Source organism: Perissodus microlepis, chromosome 18 (assembly GCF_051167445.1).
Source record: "Perissodus microlepis isolate ML-2025 ecotype Zambia chromosome 18, ASM5116744v1, whole genome shotgun sequence".
NCBI lineage: Eukaryota > Metazoa > Chordata > Actinopteri > Cichliformes > Cichlidae > Perissodus > Perissodus microlepis.
Genome location: NC_140478.1, coordinates 16,485,772 through 16,509,956, shown reverse-complemented (window position 1 = coordinate 16,509,956; position 24,185 = coordinate 16,485,772). Strand labels below are relative to the sequence as shown.

General features: G+C 39.9%; 3 protein-coding genes across 4 annotated transcripts; 2 read left to right on the top strand and 1 right to left on the bottom strand.

Annotated features, from left to right (window-relative positions):
- Nucleotides 1-447: 447 nt before the first annotated feature.
- Nucleotides 448-4,335, top strand: cdc20 (cell division cycle 20 homolog). Its single transcript, XM_084913640.1, has 11 exons — nucleotides 448-576; nucleotides 935-1,145; nucleotides 1,239-1,378; nucleotides 1,456-1,552; nucleotides 1,634-1,759; nucleotides 2,294-2,490; nucleotides 2,605-2,699; nucleotides 2,802-3,039; nucleotides 3,180-3,305; nucleotides 3,668-3,785; nucleotides 3,881-4,335. Exons 1-11 carry the CDS (start codon nucleotides 469-471, stop codon nucleotides 4,057-4,059), a joined length of 1,635 nt encoding a protein of 544 aa, XP_084769766.1. The 5' UTR covers nucleotides 448-468; the 3' UTR covers nucleotides 4,060-4,335.
- Nucleotides 4,336-5,465: 1,130 nt separating this feature from the next.
- elovl1a (ELOVL fatty acid elongase 1a) lies at nucleotides 5,466-8,929 on the bottom strand. 2 transcript variants are annotated; one of them, XM_084913273.1, is made up of 8 exons: nucleotides 8,581-8,928; nucleotides 7,934-8,027; nucleotides 7,547-7,737; nucleotides 7,374-7,454; nucleotides 7,179-7,235; nucleotides 6,964-7,069; nucleotides 6,710-6,849; nucleotides 5,466-6,584 (listed from the first exon to the last, which is right to left on the bottom strand). In XM_084913273.1, exons 2-8 carry the CDS (start codon nucleotides 7,992-7,994, stop codon nucleotides 6,276-6,278), a joined length of 945 nt encoding a protein of 314 aa, XP_084769399.1. In that variant the 5' UTR covers nucleotides 7,995-8,027; nucleotides 8,581-8,928; the 3' UTR covers nucleotides 5,466-6,275. The 2 variants fall into 2 exon arrangements, with proteins under 2 accessions (XP_084769399.1, XP_084769400.1); XM_084913274.1 differs by lacking the exon at nucleotides 7,179-7,235 and having other exon boundaries at nucleotides 8,581-8,929.
- Nucleotides 8,930-13,884: 4,955 nt separating this feature from the next.
- On the top strand, nucleotides 13,885-23,838 carry bokb (BCL2 family apoptosis regulator BOK b). The gene is made up of 5 exons (XM_084913302.1): nucleotides 13,885-14,193; nucleotides 14,609-14,923; nucleotides 15,845-15,973; nucleotides 20,871-21,034; nucleotides 22,792-23,838. Exons 2-5 carry the CDS (start codon nucleotides 14,701-14,703, stop codon nucleotides 22,915-22,917), a joined length of 642 nt encoding a protein of 213 aa, XP_084769428.1. The 5' UTR covers nucleotides 13,885-14,193; nucleotides 14,609-14,700; the 3' UTR covers nucleotides 22,918-23,838.
- The last annotated feature ends 347 nt before the right edge of the window (nucleotides 23,839-24,185 follow it).

Below are 24,185 nucleotides of genomic sequence, written 5' to 3'. Positions count from 1 at the left end.
ACAGGTGTGTCAAGGTGACTGAAAACCAACGTGTACACATCAGTCAAAGAGCAAAGACACAATATATTATCAGACTATGAGAAGATTTTTGCTTAATCACTCAGCAAATATTTATATTTAAACTCTCCCTGAAATTAATATTTACCAATATTAGATTCTTAAAATAAAAAAAATAAAACCCAATATTTATTTATTTATTTATTTTACTAGCCTTCAAATACAGAAAAATATACTTGATAGCGGTCTCGTGTTTTAAAGTAAAGCATCTTACAGGTCTTTAGTTTTGTGTCGCTCTTCAAATTCATACAGCGCAGACCTAAACTACAGATAGAGGGCGACACCTTTAAGTGGAGAGGTTTCTTTTCATACGTTAAAGAAAGTATCATTGACCAATCACGTTAACGTATTCGTAAACGTCACCATAGCAATGCGCTGAGCTTACTGCAGCTTCTTGAACTAACCAATCGCATGGGCGCTCTGTGGCATTTAAACGTCGTGGCGTCATACGCACGAAATTCAAAATCGAGAGAGAGACAAGAGTTTGTGCTTCTCTGCATTTCACGTTTTCTTGACGAGGTGAGGTCATTGTGTTGATTTTGAAATTGCAGAAATATACTTTTAAATTCAATCACTAGTTTTAAGTTCATTTTATTTATACGTGAAATCATTTTTAATCGGTTAAGCGATGGTGCTAACGCGTTTTTCCATTGGATTCATGCTACACAATCGTTTAGCTTGGTCACGTTAAGCTAACGTTCAAAACAAGAATAGAAGCATAGCGAAGTTTTTCAAGCGGACCTGACTTACTTTTTAAATAAAGACATTTTTCGACAGATGCTATCCTAGCATTAGTCTGAGCATCGTAGCTGTCAGTAAGCCTTTATACTGTTTCAAATCAGATACGGACTTACTGTTTATCTGTTGTGATGTCCAGGTCTATGAAAACGTAGATAAAATGGCGCAGTTTGGGTTTGAGAACGACATCCACAGCATCTTGAAGCTGGACATGCCGATCACAAACGCTCCCATGGCGAGGTGGCAGAGAAAGGCGAGCTCATCAAACACATCCGCCCTGAGCGGCTTGTCGCCGGGAAAGTCTGCTAATGTGTCCCTGAGCTCATCAAAAACACCAAGCAAAACGCCAGGTAGTGTATTTGTCTGCATTTATACTCGTATGTCGGGGAAAGCTTTGCAAATGTTAACCACTGGGAACTATTTTTTTTTGTTATGGGTCATAGGCAAAAACAAGAAACAAACCCCATCCAAGATGGGGGGTGATCGCTTCATTCCCATCAGAAACAGCAAGCAAATGGATGTGGCAACTTTCCTGCTGACAAAGGAGAATGAGCCAGCGGACACAAACACATCAGTTACATCAGTAAGTTGTGTAACAAACACTTAAGCTTCTATTTGTACAAGTAGGATATCAATCAGTGTGGCTCTCTGTGTCTGAAGGAAACCCAGAAAGCGTGGTCTGTGTCACTGAATGGATACAACGTTGAAGATGCAAAGATCCTCCATCTTGGAGGGAAACCACTTAATGCACCAGAAGGTAGAAATATGTGCATTTCATAAATATCTGCTGTATTGAAAGCAATTCTTTTTATTCATTGTCGCTCTGTCTTGTTTACAGGCTACCAAAACAACCTAAAAGTCCTCTACACTCAGACAGCAACCCCTGCCTCTATTAAAAAGTCCAGATACATATCTTCAACTCCTGACAGGATCTTGGATGCTCCTGATCTTAGAAATGATTTCTGTAAGTTGGGCACTTAAGAGGATTTTACATCTCTATACAGTTGACTTTATTTAATTGCAATGAATCTTTAAATGATGCCACAAATTTACAGAAAGGCAGAGAATGGACGCTGATCAATAGATTCTAAAAGAGGAAATCTTGTATGTTTGGTTTGAAGTCCTTATTCGTGACTTGCATGCTGGAATATTTAAGTCAGACTTCTCACTAGGAAAGTTGGAGCAGCCCTCCAACCTCATAAGCTAAGATGGCAGTGCAAGTCATTTTTGTTTCCATTGTTGTCCATGACTGGCTGTATAAACACTATCCAGATCACGACAAGGCTCCGTCATGAATGCGCTGCAGCATTTAAGAGAGAGAGATCTCTATATCTCAGAGAAACACCACTCCCAAGTTGTTTTCCAGTTTATATATGTTCCCGTTTAATAAATAGGAACCCAACTGGAATTCAGTGTCGCATAAACATCCTAGTTTAGTAAATTAAGAATACTTTAACATGTGATATTAATTTAGGCTTTTTTTTTCTCCCCCCTCTAGATTTGAATCTACTTGATTGGAGCAGTAGAAATTTTCTCGCTGTTGCTCTTCATAACAGCGTTTACCTGTGGGATGCCACTCAAGGAGACATCATTCTTCTCATGAAGATGGAGCGTGAAGAGGACTACATCTGCTCCCTGTCCTGGACTAAAGAGGGAAGCTACCTAGCTGTTGGCACCAGTGACTGCAAGGTTCAGGTCCGTGTGGAGATCATCGTGCCACTTGAGTTCAAATGAATATGGGACATATCAGAACATGTGTTTTATTTATATATATATATTTTTTTATAAATTGTATTGATTTCCATTTAGTTGTGGGATGTTGAAAATCAGAAGCGCTTGCGCAGCATGGCCAGCCACACAGCGAGGGTTGGAAGTCTGAGCTGGAATGACCATGTTGTTTCCAGGTAAAAATGTTTCTCCTACCAAAGACAGTGGCGATATCTCCTTGGTGTTTTCCATTTTTGCACTCAAGTGTGTGTGTTCTCCTCTTTCACCACCCCCTGCAGTGGCTCCAGATCAGGACACATCCACCACCATGATGTGAGGGTGGCAGACCATCACATCGGCACCCTGACTGCTCACACACAGGAGGTGTGCGGCCTCAAGTGGTCTCCTGATGGGCGATACTTGGCTAGTGGAGGCAATGATAACTTGGTGTGCATATGGCCCCGTGCACAGGAAGGCAGCGCTGGCAACGACAGCCAGCTGATCCGTTGCTGGAGCGAACATCAGGGAGCAGTCAAGGTGAGCAGCAAACAGAAGTTCAATATGCTAATTTTCTCCTTTTCCGTTTCCTCTCCCTTCCTGCTCCTTATAAAAATTTAATGAAGACTGAAGTTTAAATATTCTCGTTACCACTTGTGTATGCTTTTCCATTGTTCTAGGCTCTGGCCTGGTGTCCATGGCAGCCCAATATCCTTGCATCTGGAGGTGGTACTAGCGACCGCCACATCCGTATCTGGAATGTAAACAGTGGCTCCTGTATCAGTTCACTTGACACTCAGTCCCAGGTAACTGCATCCTTCCAGGGATGTCAAACTAATTTTACATTGTGGGCCATATACAGCTCACATTGTTCTGAAATGGGCCCGATCAGTAAAACTCCGTTTTCTGGCAGTGTAAAGAAGTTTAAACATTTAACCCCTGAAATGTCTTAATATAGAATAAAATTTCAACAGCGTATCTGTTTTTCTATATTGTAAAATAAAGGTCTCGCCCAAAATTTCCACTTTTTGTTAATGCATTGGCCTAAATGGAGACTTGGCTTGGCCGGTTCTGGCCTTGCACCTGTTTGACATCCCTGTTCCACACAGTTCAGTCATTCCCACTAAAATGTGTTTGACTACATGTCTCATCCAATCCAACTTTTCAGATCTCATCCCTGGTGTTTGCACCCAACTACAAGGAGCTGGTCTCTGCTCATGGATATGCCCACAACAATGTTGTTGTCTGGAAATATCCCTCTCTCAGTAAAGTCGCAGAGCTCAATGGTAAACAAGTCCCGTCCACATAAAGGCACATTCAGTGAACTAAGAACCTGCTGTTCCTCCTTTCTCCTGGTATAATTTGTTTATTTTTCTTTAAGGCCATGACGACAGAGTTCTGAGTTTGACTCTCAGTCCGGACTGCTCTACTGTTGCTACTGTTGCTGCAGATGAGACCATTCGCCTGTGGAAGAGCTTCGAAATGGATCCCATTAAGAAGAAGGCTAAAGAGAGGATGGTGAAATCAACCAGCAGCGTCATTCATCAGTCCATCAGATAATTTGCTTCAATGAGATTTTACATCTGTTATGACTTTGAGTTATTTGCGATATGTATTTTTTTTCTTAATTTATCCACAATAAAGGAAACCACCTGGTGTTGGTCTGTGATGCTCCAGTTGGTGGTTTAACGTGTTAATGGCCTCATTTTTATTTATGCAGGTCTGCTGTTGTGTGTACAGTACTAGTGATTTTTATATTTTTTTTATTTTATTTTTTTTTTAAATTTTCAGTCAGTTTTTAAAATGCATTTGTAGCCGGGGTTTTTTTTTTTTTTTTTTTTTTTTTTTTTTTTTTTTTTTAAATCAGGATGTTCTGTATACCTGGGTTATAAATAAACACTTTAACACATCTGCTTCCCTTTGTGTTGCTTCATGTTGTCAGGACCAGTTTAAAAGTTTACTGGTGGGTTGTTTTCAAATACATCCTGCTTATGATGTAGAACTAAATCTGCTGTTCATTGTCAGACTACAGCTGGCTTTTGTTACATCACAAAAGTTGATCTATTATAACGGATCACTTCCCTCCTGTGATTCACGTTTTGTCTTTATTCTACTGTCTTATGGGCTGAATCTGCTGTTATTCTGTAGTGTTGGTTGATAAAATGCGACTAACTTTGTAGATGTGTCCCAAGTATCTAAGGCCTGAGGATGTATTTCATTGAATTTTTTCCCCCACTTAATGTCAAAGGAGCTTGCAAAGAAAAGCATCTGGACTTAAGTTGCTTGAAGACGTTTCACCTCTCATCTGAGAAGCTTCTTCAGTTCTAAGGTCAAATGGTGGGACTACAATGACCTGGATGACTGAGAACCTTCACAGACATATTCCCCACTTAATGTAACTACAAATGCCCAAATATTGCCACAAGGTGGCTCAGTCTGAATACAGAACTGAGTTCTTGCATTTAAGTTATTTAAAAGGAATGCTGATTGGGTTCACATGCAGAATTTCCTTAAAATATTTGTCATCATATTGCAAAAATGAATAAGCTGGGTGTTTGCTGTCATGTACTTTTTTTTTTAAATTGATGTGCAACTGCAGCTACGAGTACAGATTATGTACTCGTGTTTATAAATCGCTTTTAGAAAGGTCCCATAATGTTATCTTTAATTGACCAAGAGTTAAAACCAGCATAAAAGGCCCAACCTCTGTTCCTCAGAGGGCACATACACGTTAAAGCAGGGGTCCCCAATCCCAGTCCATGAGGGCCAGTGTCCCTGCAGGTTTTAGATGTGTCCTTGATCCATCACAGCTGGATTAAATGGATAAATTACCTTCTCAACATGTCTTGAAGTTCTCCAGAGGCCTGGTAATGAACTAATCATGTGATTCAGGTGTGTTGACCCAGTTTGAGATCTAAAACCTGCAGGGACACCAGCCCTCGTGGGCTGGGATTGGGGACCCCTGCCTTAAAGTAATCAATAGCAGCAAACATTGATGGGTTTCAGTATATTCATACTTCTTTAGTTATAATTCAGAAACAACCAACAGCATAGAAAGCCTATTAACTTCAAGCACAGTGTGCAAAGAGAACAGGCCATACAGAGTTGTAAAACTCAGACTGGATTAATACAGATGAACATGCACAGCAGTGTATGTGCACTTTAAAAACAACACAAAACTGTAATATACAGTATAACATTGCTCTCCCACAACTCTTAAAATTGAAATTTAGTTTAGGTGTAACACTTTTCGGTCAGTGCACACCACAACTGTTTTTCAAGTTGCACAGACCTTTAAATTTAGTTTTATTTCAAAGATAAATTAAAAAAAAACTTAAATATTTGACATTTACAGTGAAATTCTTTTTGGGGGCTAACAGATAATTGCAGTTATTTACATGTTCTAGTCTTGTGTGAAAACTGTGCCGTACTCCCAAGCAACAAAGCCCATGTTAGCAAAAACAGCAGTGTGGGTCGAGCCCGAGACGAAGAATACTATCAGTGACAAAAATAAGCACCAATCTTCATACGGTATTCATCACAGTTACAACTTACAAACACAACGTGGGCAGGTAGAGATCACCATTCACACCCCAAGAACACTGGATGTGCTTTCACAAAAGACTAGATTTACAAAGAAACTACAGTTTAGATGAAACATACTGAAATTGATGTCAGTCCAATATGCCAGTAGATATGAATGATGAATTTAATGTTGTGTTAATTCGAACTAACAGTCTGTGTGTCCTTCTCATTTTCCAGGCAGGGTCACAGAGTTAGACTTCCTTGACTTTGCCCATTAAGATTTTGCCGTTGGTGCAGTGGTGACTGTTGCCATTCTGAAGGTGCTTTCCGTTGGCCACCACAGTGAACGGTTCGCTGGTTGAGCCGTTCTGTTTCGACTTTTCGGGCGTGAGGGGAAGTCTGTTGCCTTTTATGTAGGCCTGCACCCAAAAGTGGGAGAACAGGAGGAAGAATAAGACCCCATACATCCAGATCAGGTGGATCCACAAGGGGACTTGATAGTCACACGTTTCCATGAAGTAGTATTGGCTGATGTGAATGGAGACCAGAATGAACTGCGTCTGAAAAACAACCACCCCTCACAAACATTAGTTTTTGTAAAACAGTTGAGCTGTAGCCAAAAATCAGATATGCCATTTATTTGAATTTGTTGCTGTTGAAAATACAAAACAACAAATCAACGTACAAGCTGGATTGCGGTCATGTACTTCTTCCACCACAAGTATTTGTGGAAGCGAGGCCCTGCAGCAGAGAGTGCGTAGTAGGTGTACATGATAACATGGACTGTTGCATTCACCATGGCATGGAAGGAGCCCATTCCTCCAGCTTAAGAAGGGGGTAATAAAAGATTATGTTAATGTACAGATGCAACATCTCACAGAAAAGTTGTGCTGGTCTTGCACTGTCAAACAATGCGTTTACATGCATTTGTAAGCTCACCGGGTGTCAGGGTGACGCCCCACCACCACGTCCAGGGCATAAAGGAGTGATGGAAGACGTGAAGAAATGTGATCTGACCTTGTTTCTTTCTCAGCACAAAGAATACCTGCAAAAGCACACATGGGATCAGTCACGGTTAACTGATCAAAAGGCCAAAATAATAAGGGGAAGATTTAAAAAAAAAAAAAAAGAAAAAAAAAGAAAAATGCACCTACTGTGTCAAGAAGCTCAATGAATTTGGAAAAATAAAACAGCCAGGCCACCCAAATCATCTGTGGAAAGGAAGAGCGCTGTGATGTCAGATATCTGACACTCAATCAGAAATAAAATAAATTACACTTAAAAAACCCAAGCAAAAAAAGGTTGGCTTGAGACAATGAAAGCTTCCCTGTAAAAATTTACTGACTTACCCTAAGAGCCTGTGGGCTGGTGGAAGGGTCAATAAGGTCGCATCTCCATGTGAAGGTGGTGGCCCATCCAGACATCATAAACTATGTGTAAAAAAAAAAACCCCACACCAGCAGCTTTTAGCACTGACATCATACCTGTAGTAAAAGAGCAAACAAATACCTTTTCGTCTTACCTCATACACTATGTAGGCATTCAACAGAACCATGGAAACATTGTAGATTATCATGGCGGTGTTGAGGTGGAAAGGTTTGCGATTTGCCATCACGCGAGGACCCACGTACACGGAGAAGGCAACGTAACCCAGGAGGATGGTCGTCATGTGCACGGGGCTCTGCATCAGAGGGTAATCTCTGACTCTGGCATCTGGAAAACGCATACAGGAAACACAGGCATGTTTTAGTCCTTGAGTCATGGTTCCATACTGGAATATCTGGGTGGGTCCACCGGCACTTCAGGTCATACATACTTTTGTGCCGTTTCACACCTGATGATGATGACGAAATAAAATGTTCTGATTTGAGCAGATTGTAGGTGTGAAGAGAGAAATGAAGACACTTACCAGTTCTTGATTGTAGATAACTGTGGAACTCAACAACGCTTGTTATAGCCTCTCGCAGCATGGTGACTGCTTCCTCTTTACCCTTTCAAAACACCTGGGAAAAAGAGAGAGAGAACAGTACAAAAAGGACAAAGAGTCAGAGAACAAGAGATGAAGCGGACCTGAAAGAGGTTGGTTGGGCAGGTGAGCAATAATATGACTGCTCAACCTGCTCCCTCACTGACTGAACAAACAGGAGACAGCTGTATGGCCTCAACAAACACCCCTGAGTGCCCTCGGCTCCAATCTTTCAAACAGATATACAAGGAAAAAAAGAGAGCGAATTTAAGAACTTCTTTCACAGCTCAGACTTTTTAAAAGAAGTCCTTCATAGATATTTTGGGCAGAAATGTGAAACATGTGATTTCAGATGACAGGTTTTAAACAATGAAATGCTCATTGGGACTAACAGAGCAAGTCAAACAGGTGAGGCAAAGAACTTGGCCCATGTGGCCAAATGAGTGAATGAAATATGAGCAGATCATGAAGCTCAGGTAGTAAAATTGTAGAACGAGACAAGATCATTTATGTTGTTTTGAACTAGATCAAGCTTATTCTTCAGTTTTGACAAGAAGGTGAAAAGCTAAAAGGTGTAACAAGTGACTCACCCTCTGAGCACTCCTGTATGCGAGGAAAGCAGCTCCTCAGCCACAGCTGGCAGCACTCAATCCAGTGAATCCAACAGATCTGCGACACCCGTGAGAGCGATCAGGCAGAAAAACCAGAAACATGAAAGGATTTTCCGTGGGTTGAAGCCTCCAGCTGTCCTCTGATGTATGATATTTACACAGTCACACAGAAAACAGACCAACAGTAGCTAAAATGCTTTAAGGAAAGACCGATAAAGAAACCGAGAGAGAGAGAGATGAGTAAAAGTGACAGAAGAGCTATGACAACTATGGAACTGGGCTCATTCAGCTCAATTTAAACCCCATGGCTCTACTTTGTAGTTTCACAACCACACCCTGTTTCAGTGCTTGGCTCCACCTCTCTGTCCACACTGAGACTGCCTGTGATTGGACTGCCTCATCAATAAGTGGTGAAGGCGATAGGGTGAAAGAGTTAAAGGCCCCCTGCATAAGACACCTAGAGCCAAAGGCGACTACCTCCATTGTTACTTAATAAGTTCATTAAAATGCAAGAAAACAAACAGAGTTATGTGAAAAAAGTGAACTGATATAAAAATACAGATTGCCAAAAGCCATGAAATAAATAAAGTAAAGAAGTACATGAGGATAAAGTAATAATGTTATCCTTCATACTTGATTTAGGTTAAACGTTGCAAACCCACACAATACACTTACAAACCTAACGACACATTTGGATTTGCCCAACCCTTGCAGCTATTTGACAGGCCCTCTGGTGCCTCTGGTTTTACCTGTTCCCCAAGCACCGGCGATGCTGGGCGTGAGGCCTGGATAGTGTTAGAAATTTACTCGGCACCACAAGATTAGACGGACAGGCAGGAATGAAAGGCATCCGTGCACATGAAAGAGGGCGAGAAGGAAGCGGGGAGAAGGGAATCAGTGCTGTCTGTTTACATATGGTATGACACTTTAACACTAAGTGCACTCAAGTGAAAGCATGAAAACATAAAGTGAAAAAAAAAGTGAAATTCTTTTGGAAATGCAACGCATTGTGTTAGAAAGTAAAGACTTTCCAACATGGGCAGTTTTAGTTTCAGATAGAGCCCCTTAAAAACTCGACAGGTGGCTTCCTGAATGTGCCATTCACATTCATGGTAGGCACCATATTGTAAGTGTAATATCCTGATCTTGTTAACATATTAACAGTTCAGTTTCACCCAGAGACAGGGCTCTTACAAAAGTGAAGGATTTATGGGCGCTGTCAGTTTCACATGCAGCCAGAACTCTATGCAATGACACTTATATGTTAAATCATCCATGCATTGGTGGAAATATGACAAAACCTTGAACTTAAAATGATCATTCAAATCCAGTCTAACTGTGCAGGGTGAGAGCAACATGTTGCTTATTGGAGTGTTTTTGCCCTTTTTAAGCATAAGCTGACATGAATGTGAGACTTGGTGTTTTTGTCTCCAGCGACGTGGTCAGCTGTTTTCCATTGCTGCCATATTCCTAAATAATACAGCACACTCCCTGTCCATCTTGGTCCTGTGACTGTTAAACACTGACTTTAGTTTATCGCATATGAGCTAACAGACCGGCAAACAAGCTGACATTCAGTCCCACTGCGCAGCGCAGATAATAGTTTTCCTCACTTAGCCAATTGTGGAAAATTAGGCAGGATGGGCCTCATCTGGATGTGGAAAAATGAATGAATGGGTGTGGGGGGATTCTTTAAATTCTCAGCTCTGTGCTTTATGTAATAGCTGTGAGGATTGCTTAAGAAATCATATGGTCGCCCATGCTCATACATTCTCTCTTCAGTGATTCTGTCATTTGTGGAAGCCGGCACTCCAGAGCAGTTTGTGCTGTTTGTGAAGAAACACATTCGAGTTCACGTGTGGTTAGCAGTGACCGAGTTATGTAATTCATTACGTTTATGTATAAATACCCCAACATTGTCATTTTTAATCCATTGCTTGTTTGCAGCCCATCTAAACAAAACTGTAGAGACTTTTCCTTCTCCCCTCCCCATGTATGTGAAAATTCAGGTTTGTGATACTGATCATATGTGTGAAAAGGTTTTTTCTTTCTTATCACTGTTTTCTTACAATAAAATCACTTATCTGGCAACTGTTTTGCTAATAACCGAGACAGGTGCCTGTCTGCAATGGAAGATAACTGGAGTCTGTGATCTTGAGTAACATTTCAGTGGCAAGTTTTAAGTGAGGAATTTCAAAAGCCTGACAAAACTTTTTCATATTGTGGGTATTCTAGAAAAATCCATTCAGTGCTATGAGTTCAAGCTTGGTTTTATTTATTAATTGTTTTGGATTTGTTCAGTTAATTTTGATTATGTAAACAGTATACAGGTTGTAATTTAGAAAAAAAAATACTATACAAAATACTGCAAAACACATTATAGTCTCACTTTACTTATTCTGATTCCCTTTACATATAGAAAAGTATTTAAGTTGGACTTTTAATATGTTATTGCAGGTGTCTGACACTATAAATGTATTTATTTTTTAATTTTTGATCATGCATTTAAACGTTAAAGCCTTGAAAACTACTTTATTGTGCAAAACTGACTGAACCAAGAAGCCACACCGAAAATGTTTTGAGATCATATGTTCCCATTCACCTGAGTTTGGACAAGTAAGTGCACTCCCAGTGAAAACAATGACTTAACTTTATAATGCTTCATCTAATCCTTATGTGAATAAAGCCTGCATCAGCAGTAATCAACATGCCAAGAGAGGTAAACACTCTTTCAGGGAATCACCATGCAGAAGTCTAATCTGTTTGCAAATTATTAGCTTGGTTTTGAGGAGGAAGGGCATCATTCGTCACTCTTAATTTATTTATTTTTTTGTCTAAAGGGGGTAAAAGTGGAAGACAAGACACACGTCTGGTGTGTGATTGCTTTCTGAGTTACAGAAGAAGAAATTCAAAATATGTGTGTGTTGTACATTTATGACTATGCGTTTGTCTTCCTGAAACTGTAGTTTTCAATCCCTTCTGCTGCAGACCTAAAGGACAAGATTTTTCTTTTTTCCACAAGAGTATAGAACAACAAATAAATTACATAATGTGCAGCAAGACGTTATTCAGACTGACTATGTGTCAGAGCTGTATCCCTGACCAAACTTAAAAAAAGGTCCCCAAGTTGCTTTTTGTCTGTCAAGTGTCAAGTTTTGCAATTATGTTTTTGGCATTAAAAAAATGTTTTCTGTTTATTTTTTGTATCACTTTGGTTCTCGTGGGATTTTATTTCACTCCGAGGTCTTTCTCTAATCTTTTTGTCTAGACAAACACAGTGACACAATGTTCCTTTGGCCTCTGAGCATTTAGTCCTCATGTCTGGAATATTTATACTGTCAGAGTTTAACTTGGCAGGTGTTACATAAACATTAAGCATGTGTAGTGTGATCATCTGAGGCATGGTGTCCTTGTTTGAGCAGGAGCTCATTTGCAATCCTCTGCTGAGATTTGACATTGCAAATCATCTTTCTGTGCATTTAGCTTACAATAAAAAAATAAAAAAAATCTTTATCTTTATTTGGTTCATTTATAAGGATTAAAAGAAAAAGAAATGTGAAAGGATGTAGGTTAAAACTACAGCTTATTTAACACCTACACTTATACAAAAAAAATCAACATGTAAGTAAAATTACATCTTTAACCGATTGAAATATAGAATCATGATAAAAGAGAACAAGCAAGGATACAAGAGACCATTCATAGTTTCAAATCCAGCTATAGTTTAACCTTTTATAGCCAGAGCATCTTCACACTAACATTTATCACAATACTGAATTTTTGTATTTGTTTTTTTTACAATTTTTTTTTCAACAGTTTCAGTTTGCTACACTTAAAATCCAGTTTTCTCTTGAGTTCCCGTGTCCACATTGTTTGAACCCGTGTTTGCACAAATTGCTGTTTTGCTTTTATGTAATTCTCAGTTGTGGATATTTTAAGAGGATAAATGGCTCAGGTCTTCAAAACACAGGAGAAACAGGAGAAACAGTGACACTGCATGGAAATTAATGAAGCCAGCTCAAAAAATTCCTTTGGATTAGTTTTTATGATTTAAAACACACGTGCAATTTAAAAGCAAAGTAGCAAATAACAGTTTTTCTTTTCTTTTTTTTTGAGGATGACTGTTTGAAAGGAAATAACAAAATATTTTATTTTATATACTTAAATTTTTTTTTTTACAGTCTTTTCAAATAAAAACTTACATTTAACCTTTCACTTGTTATTTTTCATATAGTTTACATTGTAATATTTATTCCTACTTAGAGCACTTATTTTCTAAAAAGCCAAACAAACTAAATAATAAAAGCCCCCCTTAACAACAACAACAACAACAACACACACACACACACACACTCATTTTCACATCTTAGTGAGGACATTGCTTTCCTTAGCTCCTTACCAAAACCGCAAACATCAGAAATGAATACCTAATCCTAAACCTTACCCTAAACCTTACCATAACCCAATTGCAACCCTAACCCTAAAACAAAAATTTTTGAGCCTCAAAAACGCTTTCAAATTTGTGAGTACCGGCATTTTGTCCCCAGAAGTGACTGTTATCCCCACATATAATGGGATACTAATTTTTGGTCCTCAAAAAGATGTTTAAACAAGTACATACACACATCCACACACACACACAGCAGAAAACAACAACAACAAAAATATCTGGTCTTCTTTGACTGAATAGATGACAGAAAATATAAAGACATTAAGAGTTTTTTCTTTTGTGTTCCATGACTGTAGCAAATATTTCTTTGTATTTGTACTAAGTATGACAGTGCAATGACAATAAAGAGTTATCCTATCTTATCTCATTATCTTAGATAGATAAATAAATAAAAAGATCAGGATGCAATGCAGTAAATCTACATAGATATTACCAAACAACACCCATGAGCTTATTCTCACATGCAGAGCGGGACATCTAGCGGCGTGAAGGAGCTCTGCAGTGGATTGACAGTGGCACAATTCTGGCTTCAGGAACAGTTACATAAACTTTGGCAGGTGATCGTCTCCTGAGTCACACCTGTGCTCAAATCACAGCATAATGGTGTTTTGCATCAGTGTGTTGAAGGCTGAATATTAGAAGAAATTCAAACGAACTGGCTATTCTATTAAAGCCGAGCTAATCGCCCCTCAGATTTGTGAATGAAAGTAGTTACAGTTGAATTGTCTCCCTCTGTCCGCCGGGGTGAGAAGCTGCTTGTGGTGGGAGGGAGGCGGCGGCTGTCAAACTCCTTATCCGGGCTTTTCCCGGCTCTGAAACGAGCACACCCACCGCGCGCCAATGGCAAGGTGGAACAACAGGTAGGCGTCCTCCACCCGCCTCCCTCCCTCCCCTCGGTCGGTGCGTCTCGGAGAAGCAAGTGGACCCACTATCCGCTGCGTGGAAATGAGAGCAGAACTTCGCCCGTTGTTTGCTTGATTGTCTGTTTTTATGCGCTTGCTCTGACAGTCCAGCTTTGTTTGAAAGACCTCAGAGATTCGCTCTGAAACGTCTACTAATTAATAAATCGGAGGTCCATTATCGGATAAATCGCGTTTGCGACATCAGGCGCGGGTGTTTGTCATCATGTGGATATGCTGATGGTAAGCGTGGTCTTTTTCTCGCGTGTTAAAGCGGTTCAGGGATTTAAAATTAGGGTTAAGTAGTGACTGCAGTGAAAAAAGCTCGATGGGTTTGTGTGTGTGTGTGTGTTATATTGAGACTGGGAAACAAAATATTTCCTCAGTCATTTTGTGGTATCGCCGCTTGTTGTTGCACAATCCAAGAAGTGTAGCAATAAGTTGACTATCCCACCATGTGACTCACAACAATAACGCCTCCATCATATTCTTATGTAAGTTTCTGCTCCCGTTTTAGAATCCAAATGTCTTTATACACTCACCCACCATTCTTGTGAATTAAAAAAAAAAAAAGTGTGTAGTAGCAGCAGGGATTTTTAATCACCTGCTTCGTTTTCCTCTTATCTGACCTCTTTTCATCTACTCCTATTCCTCACAGCTGCCATATTATCTTCACCACTGAACTCTGAGCTGATTGAAAGAGGTCAGAGGCTCTCTGACTTACAGATCCCCCTCACCCTTCATGAGGACATGGAGGTCCTGCGCAGGTCTTCAGTGTTTGCTGCAGAGGTCCTGGATGTGTTTGACCGATCACTGACCGAGAAGGAGCTGGTGACCCAGTCTAAGGCGCTGTGCAGAGACTACATCTTGTCGAGGCTCAACCAGAACGGGTTGGGATGGTCTAAAACTGAACTCAATTTTTCTCCCTCAAACGCAGCGCTGGCTGAAGTGTCTATGGTGCTTCTCTGTCTTGGTAAGTTTCCATAAATGCCACCTTATCGATGACCTCTGAACCACGATTGCCTTGTTGGAATTTGCTAGTTTTTGAACTGATCGCTTCATTATTAGTGCTGTCATGAAAATAGCATGACATTTATAAATAAGTAGGCGGGAAGACTAAGAATTCATTATCAGTCATTATCAGAATTAAGTGAAGTTTGGGACATTAAATCCAGATCCTTATCAAAAATAGGATAAAGGGTATTTTTGGGATGTTTTTTTTTCTTCTTGTCCAACAACCATACTTAAAATGAAAGGAAATGTTGTGTTTAAGTATCTCAAAAATGGTTGACATTACATTTCACGGATTTGCAATCTAACATGCAATCCATTTTCACGATCTGCTGATTAGCTGCTCAACTAATTGATTATTTGTTTGGCCCATAAAATGTCAGAAAGTAGCAACGGCTGTATTGAATTTACACCTGCTTTCAGAGAATGGTAAAGAAACCAGAAAATTGTGAATGATTAGAGACTGAATTTGCTGATCACCTACATTATGATCCTGTGTCTGGAGTATTTGCTACATTTGCAATATAGCAACACTTTAGGCTTATACTCCACATGTCTATACAGCCTGTACTGAGCATTTGAAGCTCTGATGAGCTCAGACCAAATGATGAGTCGAGGATTATATCTGCATGTGTGAGAACAGCTTGAACCAAAACCAGGCAGCAGCGGTCCAGCCCTCCTCTTCACATCTATCTTTTCTCAGCACTCGGGTATCTGAGGGAACTCTTGTCACGTGAAATGTTTGAATTCAATATTCAAGCAGGTTAAAATGTGTGACGTGGTACACTTTCACCTGTTTTTAATCTTCTTCGCTCATATTCACTTCCTAACAGACTTTTGTCCTTTTTCTTTTTTTTGTTTCTGCTCTCCCTCTGTTACCTAGGCGATGAGCTGGAGTGTATACAGCCCAGTTTGTACAGGAACGTGGCGCGGCAGCTCAACATTTCTGTTGCCATGGAGAACATGGTTCCGGATGCCTTCATCGGTGTAGCAACAGAGATTTTCTCAGCAGGTACAAGGCTGTTATGAAGCTCAGTGTTGATGATGATGATGCATCGCAGTAGAAATTAAAAGAGCACAGGAAGTGACCTTCACTGCTGACTGCTTATGGAGGCACTGACTGTGAACTTCTGCTGCTTTCACCAGGCTCATTCGGCTCAGAGTGAGTGGGTGCGAATCAGATGTAGGTGGAGTGAGACTCCATCTGAAACACATAATTAGTCCTACATCCAAGTTTCTATGTTTAGACATTAGTTTACTAAATTGAGCCCAAGTTTGGGATGTGGATGCTGAACATAAAAGGGCTTCTTGGTAGCGTTGTCGTGTCTTGCTAAGAGAACCCAAACATTTTTCTTTAATTAATATAGAGTAGTCCTGTGACAGATTGACGACCTGCACAGGGTGTAACCTGAACTGGATAAGCAGTATAAAATGGAAGGATGGCTTAATGTAGCATAGTGTTAAAGTGTAAGCCAGCATGTCCAATCTTGGGCCTCTCAAAACGATGCACAGGAAGGAAAATTAATGCAGAGTGGCAGGGGATAATGGTGTTGCCTAAGAAAGGATTTTGGATTCTCCAGTTGGTTTTTGGCTTTTCTGAGTTTTGACCTTCCTGAGCCTACATGTTCTTAGGTTATCTTTGAGCTTTCCTCCATATTGCTTCTGGTTTCTTTCTGTAACCCTAAAATGTGTATGTTACGTTAGGGGTAGCTTGCTTCTCGCCCGCTGTCAGCCGGGACAGGCTCGAGTCTGGTTGGATGGGCATTTAAGAAAATAGAATGAAGGACGGATGGCTGTATGAGGTTGAATTGTAGTCACTGTTAGTCTAAGAAAGCTAGTTGCTAACTCCATAGTGTGCTAACGAAGACGGTTCAAAATCTAGGAGACACAAATCCCTGAGTGAGTTCCTTCAAGATAGTTATCGAGTGTAGATGTAGGTGTGCTGATCCGTCCGCTGTGGTGATCTCTTCCAAATAAGGCTAAAGCTGAAAGAAGAATCATTTAGCCAATTATAAGATATGTAACATAATTCTGATGCTTAATTTTGTCTGCATTTTCTTGATTTTTTTTGTTCTTAAATTTTGCACTGATACAGAAGCAACTGCTGTTGTGCACAAAGAAAATCACGATCTCCAGCTGTGCTCTTTGGTGGTGTGATTTTTAAACTCGGAGTAAATCTTGTAATTGTGTCCTCACATAGTTCAGGTGTTGTTTTTGGCAAATAATTCATCTGGTGGTTGTTGTTGTTGTTGTTATTATTATTATTATTATTATTATTACTACATCCAGTCTAACATAGACACAGCCTTGCTTTAATACCCTTATGTAAAAATTTGCAGGCTACACCAGTGGAGTTCTGGGATGATACAAGCCATAATTTTTTTTTATCATCAACAGTTTTTATTTATTTCATTTTAAACTTCAATAACAGAACTTAAAAATAAATACATAAATAAATAATTAAAAAACAACAACAAAAACAACAAAAACAAAAACAAACAGAAAAACAACAACAAAACACAAACAAACAAACAAACAAACAAAAAACAAAAACAGCTCCCTCCAAGGAGAAATACCGCCATTAACTTCCGTCTCTATATGGGACTAAATGGGTTTAACTGGTGCAGTAGATAACCAAGCTCTAAGTTGTTTCACATTCATCACCCAATAATACCATTCGAAATTAGGCAATGAAAAACCTCCTTGTTTTGCACTCGCTTGAAGTTTCTTAATACTTAAACGATGTGGTGAGCTACCCCAAAGAAACTGCTGGATCAAAAAGTCTATTTTACCCCATATTGTGAGACGCACTCTGGACCATCTACCAAATTCCATTTTTATTCTTTCAAACATTGGCTCCATATTTGCTCGAACCATCTTAGTGTAATCCGAGGTAATTTGTATCCCCAAATACCTCAAACCATTCACGGACCACCTGTTTAAATAAAGTATGGGGGCAGTGTCCTGACATAGGCATTGCCTCTGATTTATCTCAGTTGACGCGATACCCTGAAAGCAGCGTAAAGCTTTCTATACATTCTAATAGGGCTGGAATAGACTTCCCAGGCTGGGTCATAAGTAACTACATATCATCTGCATATAATAGAAGCTTATGTTGATTATTACCCATCAAAATTCCAAATATATTTACATTATTTCTCAGTTTTTGTGCCAGAGGCTCTATAGCAATTACAAACAGCCCGGGGCTAAGGGGACAGCCCTGTCTTGTGGATCTCTGTAAAAGGAATAGATCTGATATGAGCCCATTCGTCAATACTCGCGCTGAAGGCGAATCATATAATATCTTTATCCACCTAATAAAATTGTCACCAAAACCAAACTTTTCTAATGTCTTAAACAGATAATCCCACTCAACACAATCAAAAGCTTTAGCAGCATCCAGCGATAGGGCCACCGTTGGATATACTGAATCATATACATAATTTTGCAAATTAACCAGCCGGCTAATATTATCTGAACCATAGCGGTTTGGAACAAAACCAGATTGGTCTGCATGTATTATTTTCGCCATTACTACTTTTAATCAACCCGCTAAGACCTTTGCCAAGATTTTTTGGTCAGAATTAAGCAAAGATATGGGGCGTTAACCACTTGGGTCTAAAGGGTCTTTCCCAGTTTTAGGAATAAATGTTATAAGTCCAGAGTGCATTGACTGAGGTAATGAGATACCAGCCACAATTTTTAAAATAAGTTGGCCAATAGGTGAAAATATTTTTGTTGTTTTTGTTATTTTAATTTGTGTTTATTTACTCCCTCTTTTTTTTGCTAAGATCTAGAGTTATTTATTTTTTTAAAAAAGTGAACTTTGGAATAACTAACAAAGACTCAAAGTTAATGAGCTGGGAACAGATAAACATCCTTTGCTTCCTCTGCTAAATGTCATCCTGTCTCAATCTATGCTGATGTAGCTTAGCAACATCTTCTTCCTTGCACCTCTTCTTCTTCATATTCTTCTTCTTGCTCTTCCTGTGGAGGCTCCACAGCAGGTCATCTCCATCTCACCCTATCCCTAGCATCCTCCTCTGTCACAGCCTCTCCCATATTAAGTCATATAAATAACACTGTGCCATCTGTGAAACTTCTCTGCGGTCTTGCCCTTTTCCTCCTGCCTGGCAGCTCCATGTTCAACACCCTTTGCCCAGTATATCCACTATCCTTCCTCTGCATGTGTCCAAGGTTGTCACCAAACTGCTCTGCCTCAGCTGTCACTTTCTGATGTACTTGTTTATTTAATAAAAATATATGGTCAGCTATTCCTGTGGTTCATTAGATTAAAACCAAGGAGAGATGGCTTAGGACAACAGCAGCTGGCTCTGGCTTGAATGTGGAATTTCTTACTTGATCCACGGTTGTTACCTCTGGATAAACAGCCCAAGTGGTTCTTCCTGTTATTCCTGGCTAGGAGTGATTTGTGCTAATTTAGTGACAACATTGCAGAACAAATGTGTCAAAAAGCCTGTTGGTTAAATTCTAGTTGAGTCTATTTGGTTGAAGTCAATCATGCTGGTCTTGGTCTAGTGCCTTTTTTTAAATTATTTTTTTATTTAAAGTTGTCTTGACAACAGATGTGTTTTGTAAACTGTCCAAAGAAGGAATGATATTTTGAAGGGTCCAAATAAAGAGTGACTTTATGTCCTCTGTATGCGCCTCGGGAATAGATTAAAGAGTCTGGTAAAACTTTAGCGGGACCAGGAAAGATCAAACACAGACTTGGTTAATGACATTTTCATGCTTGTGTTCTGGATAAATGTCTGCTCTTTTTGACGTCACGAGGGTATCGTTTTTAGAAACGGCGTGGGATTCCGCCTCAAGAACAACAAACTGGTGAACCCAGGCAGCCCCAGCCCTCTGGGACGGGTTGGAACTTGACTATAAATAAAGGAAAAAAAAGGCATGTGTGTTTTTCCTGCAGTCTCGAGATTGTTTTAAAACCACCCTTTAAGCTTTTAGTTAGTCATTACTTTGTGGTGGACATAAAGGAATTACATTTTTATGGCATCTGTGGATCATATCTACATATCTTCCTTTGGAAACAGTCATCTGTTCTGTGGTCGCCTTCAGTAAAATCAACACGGCTCATCTCTCCTCCATCCATCTTCACCTGCCTCCCACTTCTGTTCTTTCTCTTTCCGCCCTCCTCTCCTCCAGCTTTATCCCCGGCAATCTTGTCTCTATTCTTGGCCCGCTTCTCAGTAGGGAGGGAGACATGACGTGCTCTGACAGCTTCCACGGACAGTTATCTCATTTAAGCTCTCTCCTTTAATAGCCGCACTCAGAGGCTGTGGCTCAGCTCTAAGGAGCAACCATGACAATGCAAGCAGGGCTAAAGGGGGCCAATGCCATTAAGCCCTGCACTGCATCAATGACGTTCGTTATAACAATCCCTCGTTGCACTGGAAACTTTGCCTGGAGTGGCCGGATGCCGTCATTTATCATATTGGACTATTTTGAGGTCGGTGCCTCTTGGGTAACGGGACAAATACTTGGTCTTTTTCAGCTCCGCTGCTTCTGCTCCATTCACAGTTCAGTTTTGAACCTGTTGACCTTCCCATATCTGAAACTGCGTCAGTGGCAGTGCAGTCTAAACCTGTTTATTTTACAGCCTGGCGTGGCCTTATCGATAGCATTAACACCAGTTTGTTGACTTTCATATTTACAAGGTGCACCAACTGCCCTCCGTGCTTCCTGTCAGGTCACAGAATATGAGGCTGGAAAGCGATGGGCGTTGCTTTGTGTGGGAGGGAATGTTTATAGTGGGGTAAAGATGGCAGTTTGATTTTCGGTGGCTGCAGATAAACAAAATCCAGATCAGCTTGAACTGTGGAAGCACAGACACACAGATATAGAATAATTAAACATAATCCACTGGTGTCTGTTTTTTCCTGTAGGCATAACATGGGGTAAGGTGGTGTCCATGTTTGCGGTAGCTGGAGCCCTGGCAGTGGACTGTGTCAGACAAGGCCATCCGGCTACAGTGCACATCTTAGTGGACAGTCTGGGACAGTTTGTCCGCAAATTCCTGGTTCCCTGGCTGAAGCGACGGGGAGGATGGGTAAGTTTCTGCCTCAGCAAAATTTTGGGCAAACATGAAATGCATAAAAAGTTGACATTTGAGATACAACAGCGATTTACATTTGCTAGTTTTGTGTGTGTGTGCGCGGGTGGGGTGGGGATTTGAATTTGATGCACTGCTTTGTGCATGACAAACATGCTGATTGTGCATGAAGCTCAGTCAGCTTTCAGTCGTCTTTCAGCAGTCTGAGATACGGGGATGTTATTTGCTTACTCTGGCTTCCTGCTGGATCATTTGATGAAAAGTGTCTGCTGTAAAGTGGATCATTCTCATGCTTGATTTAAATAATATTCAAACTCTGTTTTATTTTACTTTAGTGTATGTGTGTCTGTGCATCTTCCGAGTCAGACATTATTTTTACTTTTAGTGGACTGACAAAAGAGACAACAGATTGCAATAATAAATGCCACTAGTAAAAAGGCATTATGACATTTAACTCATTTGATTTCCTCAGTAACATTAATTTTACAACTTCTTTCTTTCAGACTCACAAATTCAGGTAGAAAACAAAAACTGTAATACTAGTGACATCTATAGACTAGAATTAAAATACTGAGATCCTCACATACTGGGGAAAATAAAATATGAAATTTCATTTAAACAGTTAATTTTATTTGTTACAATACAATACAACTTTATTTATATAGTACATTTAAAACCGAAGGTACACCAAAGTGCTTCAGAACAAGGTTAAAACATAAGATATAAGATAAAAGGCTCTAAGAGAGTACAACCCCCCCCCAAAAAAGTACAGACAAAATAAGAAATAAAACATTAGAGCATAGTTTAGAAGATAAAATTACTGAGTATTCATAAATATAAGGTGGGAGTTTTTATACAGTGGAACATCAGTAGAAGATAAATAACATAAGGGTAAAATATAGGGTATGTGCACTAACTAACTGAAAACGCTCGGTCAAACAGTTTTTAACTGAGATTTAAATGAATAGATGGAATCAGAGGCGCGGATAGCAGCAGGAAGATTGTTCCAGAGGCTTGGGGCTGCCAGGGCAAAAGCACGGTCACCTCTGGTCTTTAGCTGGGATCTAGGCTGCACTAAGAGTAATTGTCCTGGTGATCTTAGAGCTCTCCTAGGGGTATATGGACTAAGGAGTTCAATGAGGTAGCATGGCACAACATTGTTTATGATTTTAAAGGTAATTCCAATAACTGCAATTTAATCACACATTAAGTGTGATTTTTAAGTGCTAAAAAACTCCGTTCTTCTCTAAAATGCATCTAGTCTGCTCTTTTCCAGCTCCTATGTCTATTCGTGGACTGTACCAGGGTAGTTTTGCATGATTCACAGTTCAAAATAATCCTTACTGACCTTAGATCAGTCCTCGTAGTAGCTCCTCAGTTCGCCGGCTATCTAATTCTCTTCCTTTCTTATGATTGGCTGTTCCCAAGTGTGACTAGCCAGAACTGATGAAAAAGTCTGCTATCAGTGACATCATACAGATTCAAGAGTAGGATAAAAAAACCCTCATCTGAAATGGAGTGTGCAAAGCATCTGATGCTTTTTGGCTCATAGGAATTACTTGCACAAACACCTCCTGTTCAATATGAGTGTCCACCATTGCTGCAGTGCATTCTGAAAGTGTATGTGTAAAATTTTTTATATATCAGAAAATAAATGGAAGCACAAAGTTTCCCTTTTAATATTTATACTTCAAGAAATTTAACAGGTTTTTTTTTTTTTTTTTTAAATATCCCTTTTATCTCATTTTGTTAAGGTGGAGATCACAAAATGTGTGGTGAAAAAGGATTTTTCCCCTGAAGAAAACTGGCTGTCCTCTGCCTTTGAGTCCCTCAAGTGCTTCCTCACCACGATGTATGTCTACATCATGAAGGAGCCGTGAACGAACAGCGTGTGGGAGGTGGGACGGTGGGGGTGTCATGTGTGGGATTAAAATCTCAGACTTGTCAATAAAAAGCTGGAGTGGAGAGGGTCGCTGTGATTGATGGGGATTGAGCCTGCCGGTAGATTTCAGTCTGCTGCTGTGTATGGCCATCAGCAAATGTTTGACCAACAAATGTTTGTGTTCTCTCAGTGTCGGCCGAGCTCGTGAAGTGGTTACCCTTCATCCAAAGAGTAGTCACCGTGACATTTAAGAGCATATCACTCCGCCTCTATGTATTATCTTACTGCTTTAACAGGTGTAGTAAGCAAGGCTTATCCAGTGTTGTAACGTGAGGCTGTTCATACTCCAGAGACAAACACTCAGATGTTTTAATGTGGTGTTTCTCAGAATATTCACACTTAAAGAGGCGAAAACTGTGTTTGTGATGAAACTGACGCTCAGCTGGCTGGGTCCTGTTGTGAGGTTTGAGTCTGGAAAAAGTGAGTTCACGCCTCAAGAGTAATGTCAGGTGGATTCAACTGTTTACACTTCGTGAAGTAACTCTATTGTACTTCACCAAAGCACAAAGAGTCTCTTTGCAAATATCCATTTAAAAATAACGAAGAGAAACGTTGGATCTCATTGCGCTCATTTTTGGCCAAAGAACTCGAGGAATGGTAATATATATATACATACACTGAATGTGCATATTTTTGTGGACACTGATTTCCTTTTAGATCTGTAAATAGTCTATTTATGATTTTATTTTTTTATTTAATGACTTGTATTTCAAACCACTGCAGTATGAGGACGCCACTACAGCAGCTGTTTAGGATGATTGTGTGTGATGGGTGTCACTTTAAGTGTGAACTTATAAATGTGTGTGTGTCTAAAAGTTTTTATGAAACCTATAATAAACTTCAACCTTCACAGACGGGACTTTTGTGATGCTTTTGTTATAACAGGCTCATCCTTACCCTTGCTGTGAGGAATTAGAGGTGGTAAAGAACAGCCCTGTAGGGTGACGAGGTGAGGGTGTTTATTGCTGCCTGGGTCACTGAGGACGAGTTGGATTTGGTTAAAAAGAAGCGGCTTAGATAATTTTGAAAACCCGAGGCAGACAACTGGTGGAAAAAGTGTTAACAGGACCCCTTTGTTGCAGGGAATTAGTCGCTTCCTTTACCCAATTTGTCCCTCTTCTTACAAAGGCAAGAAAACGGAGCGAAAAATAGAATTTTACACGAGGATTTATAATATCATGCAACTAAAGACATCAGAGCTTTAAC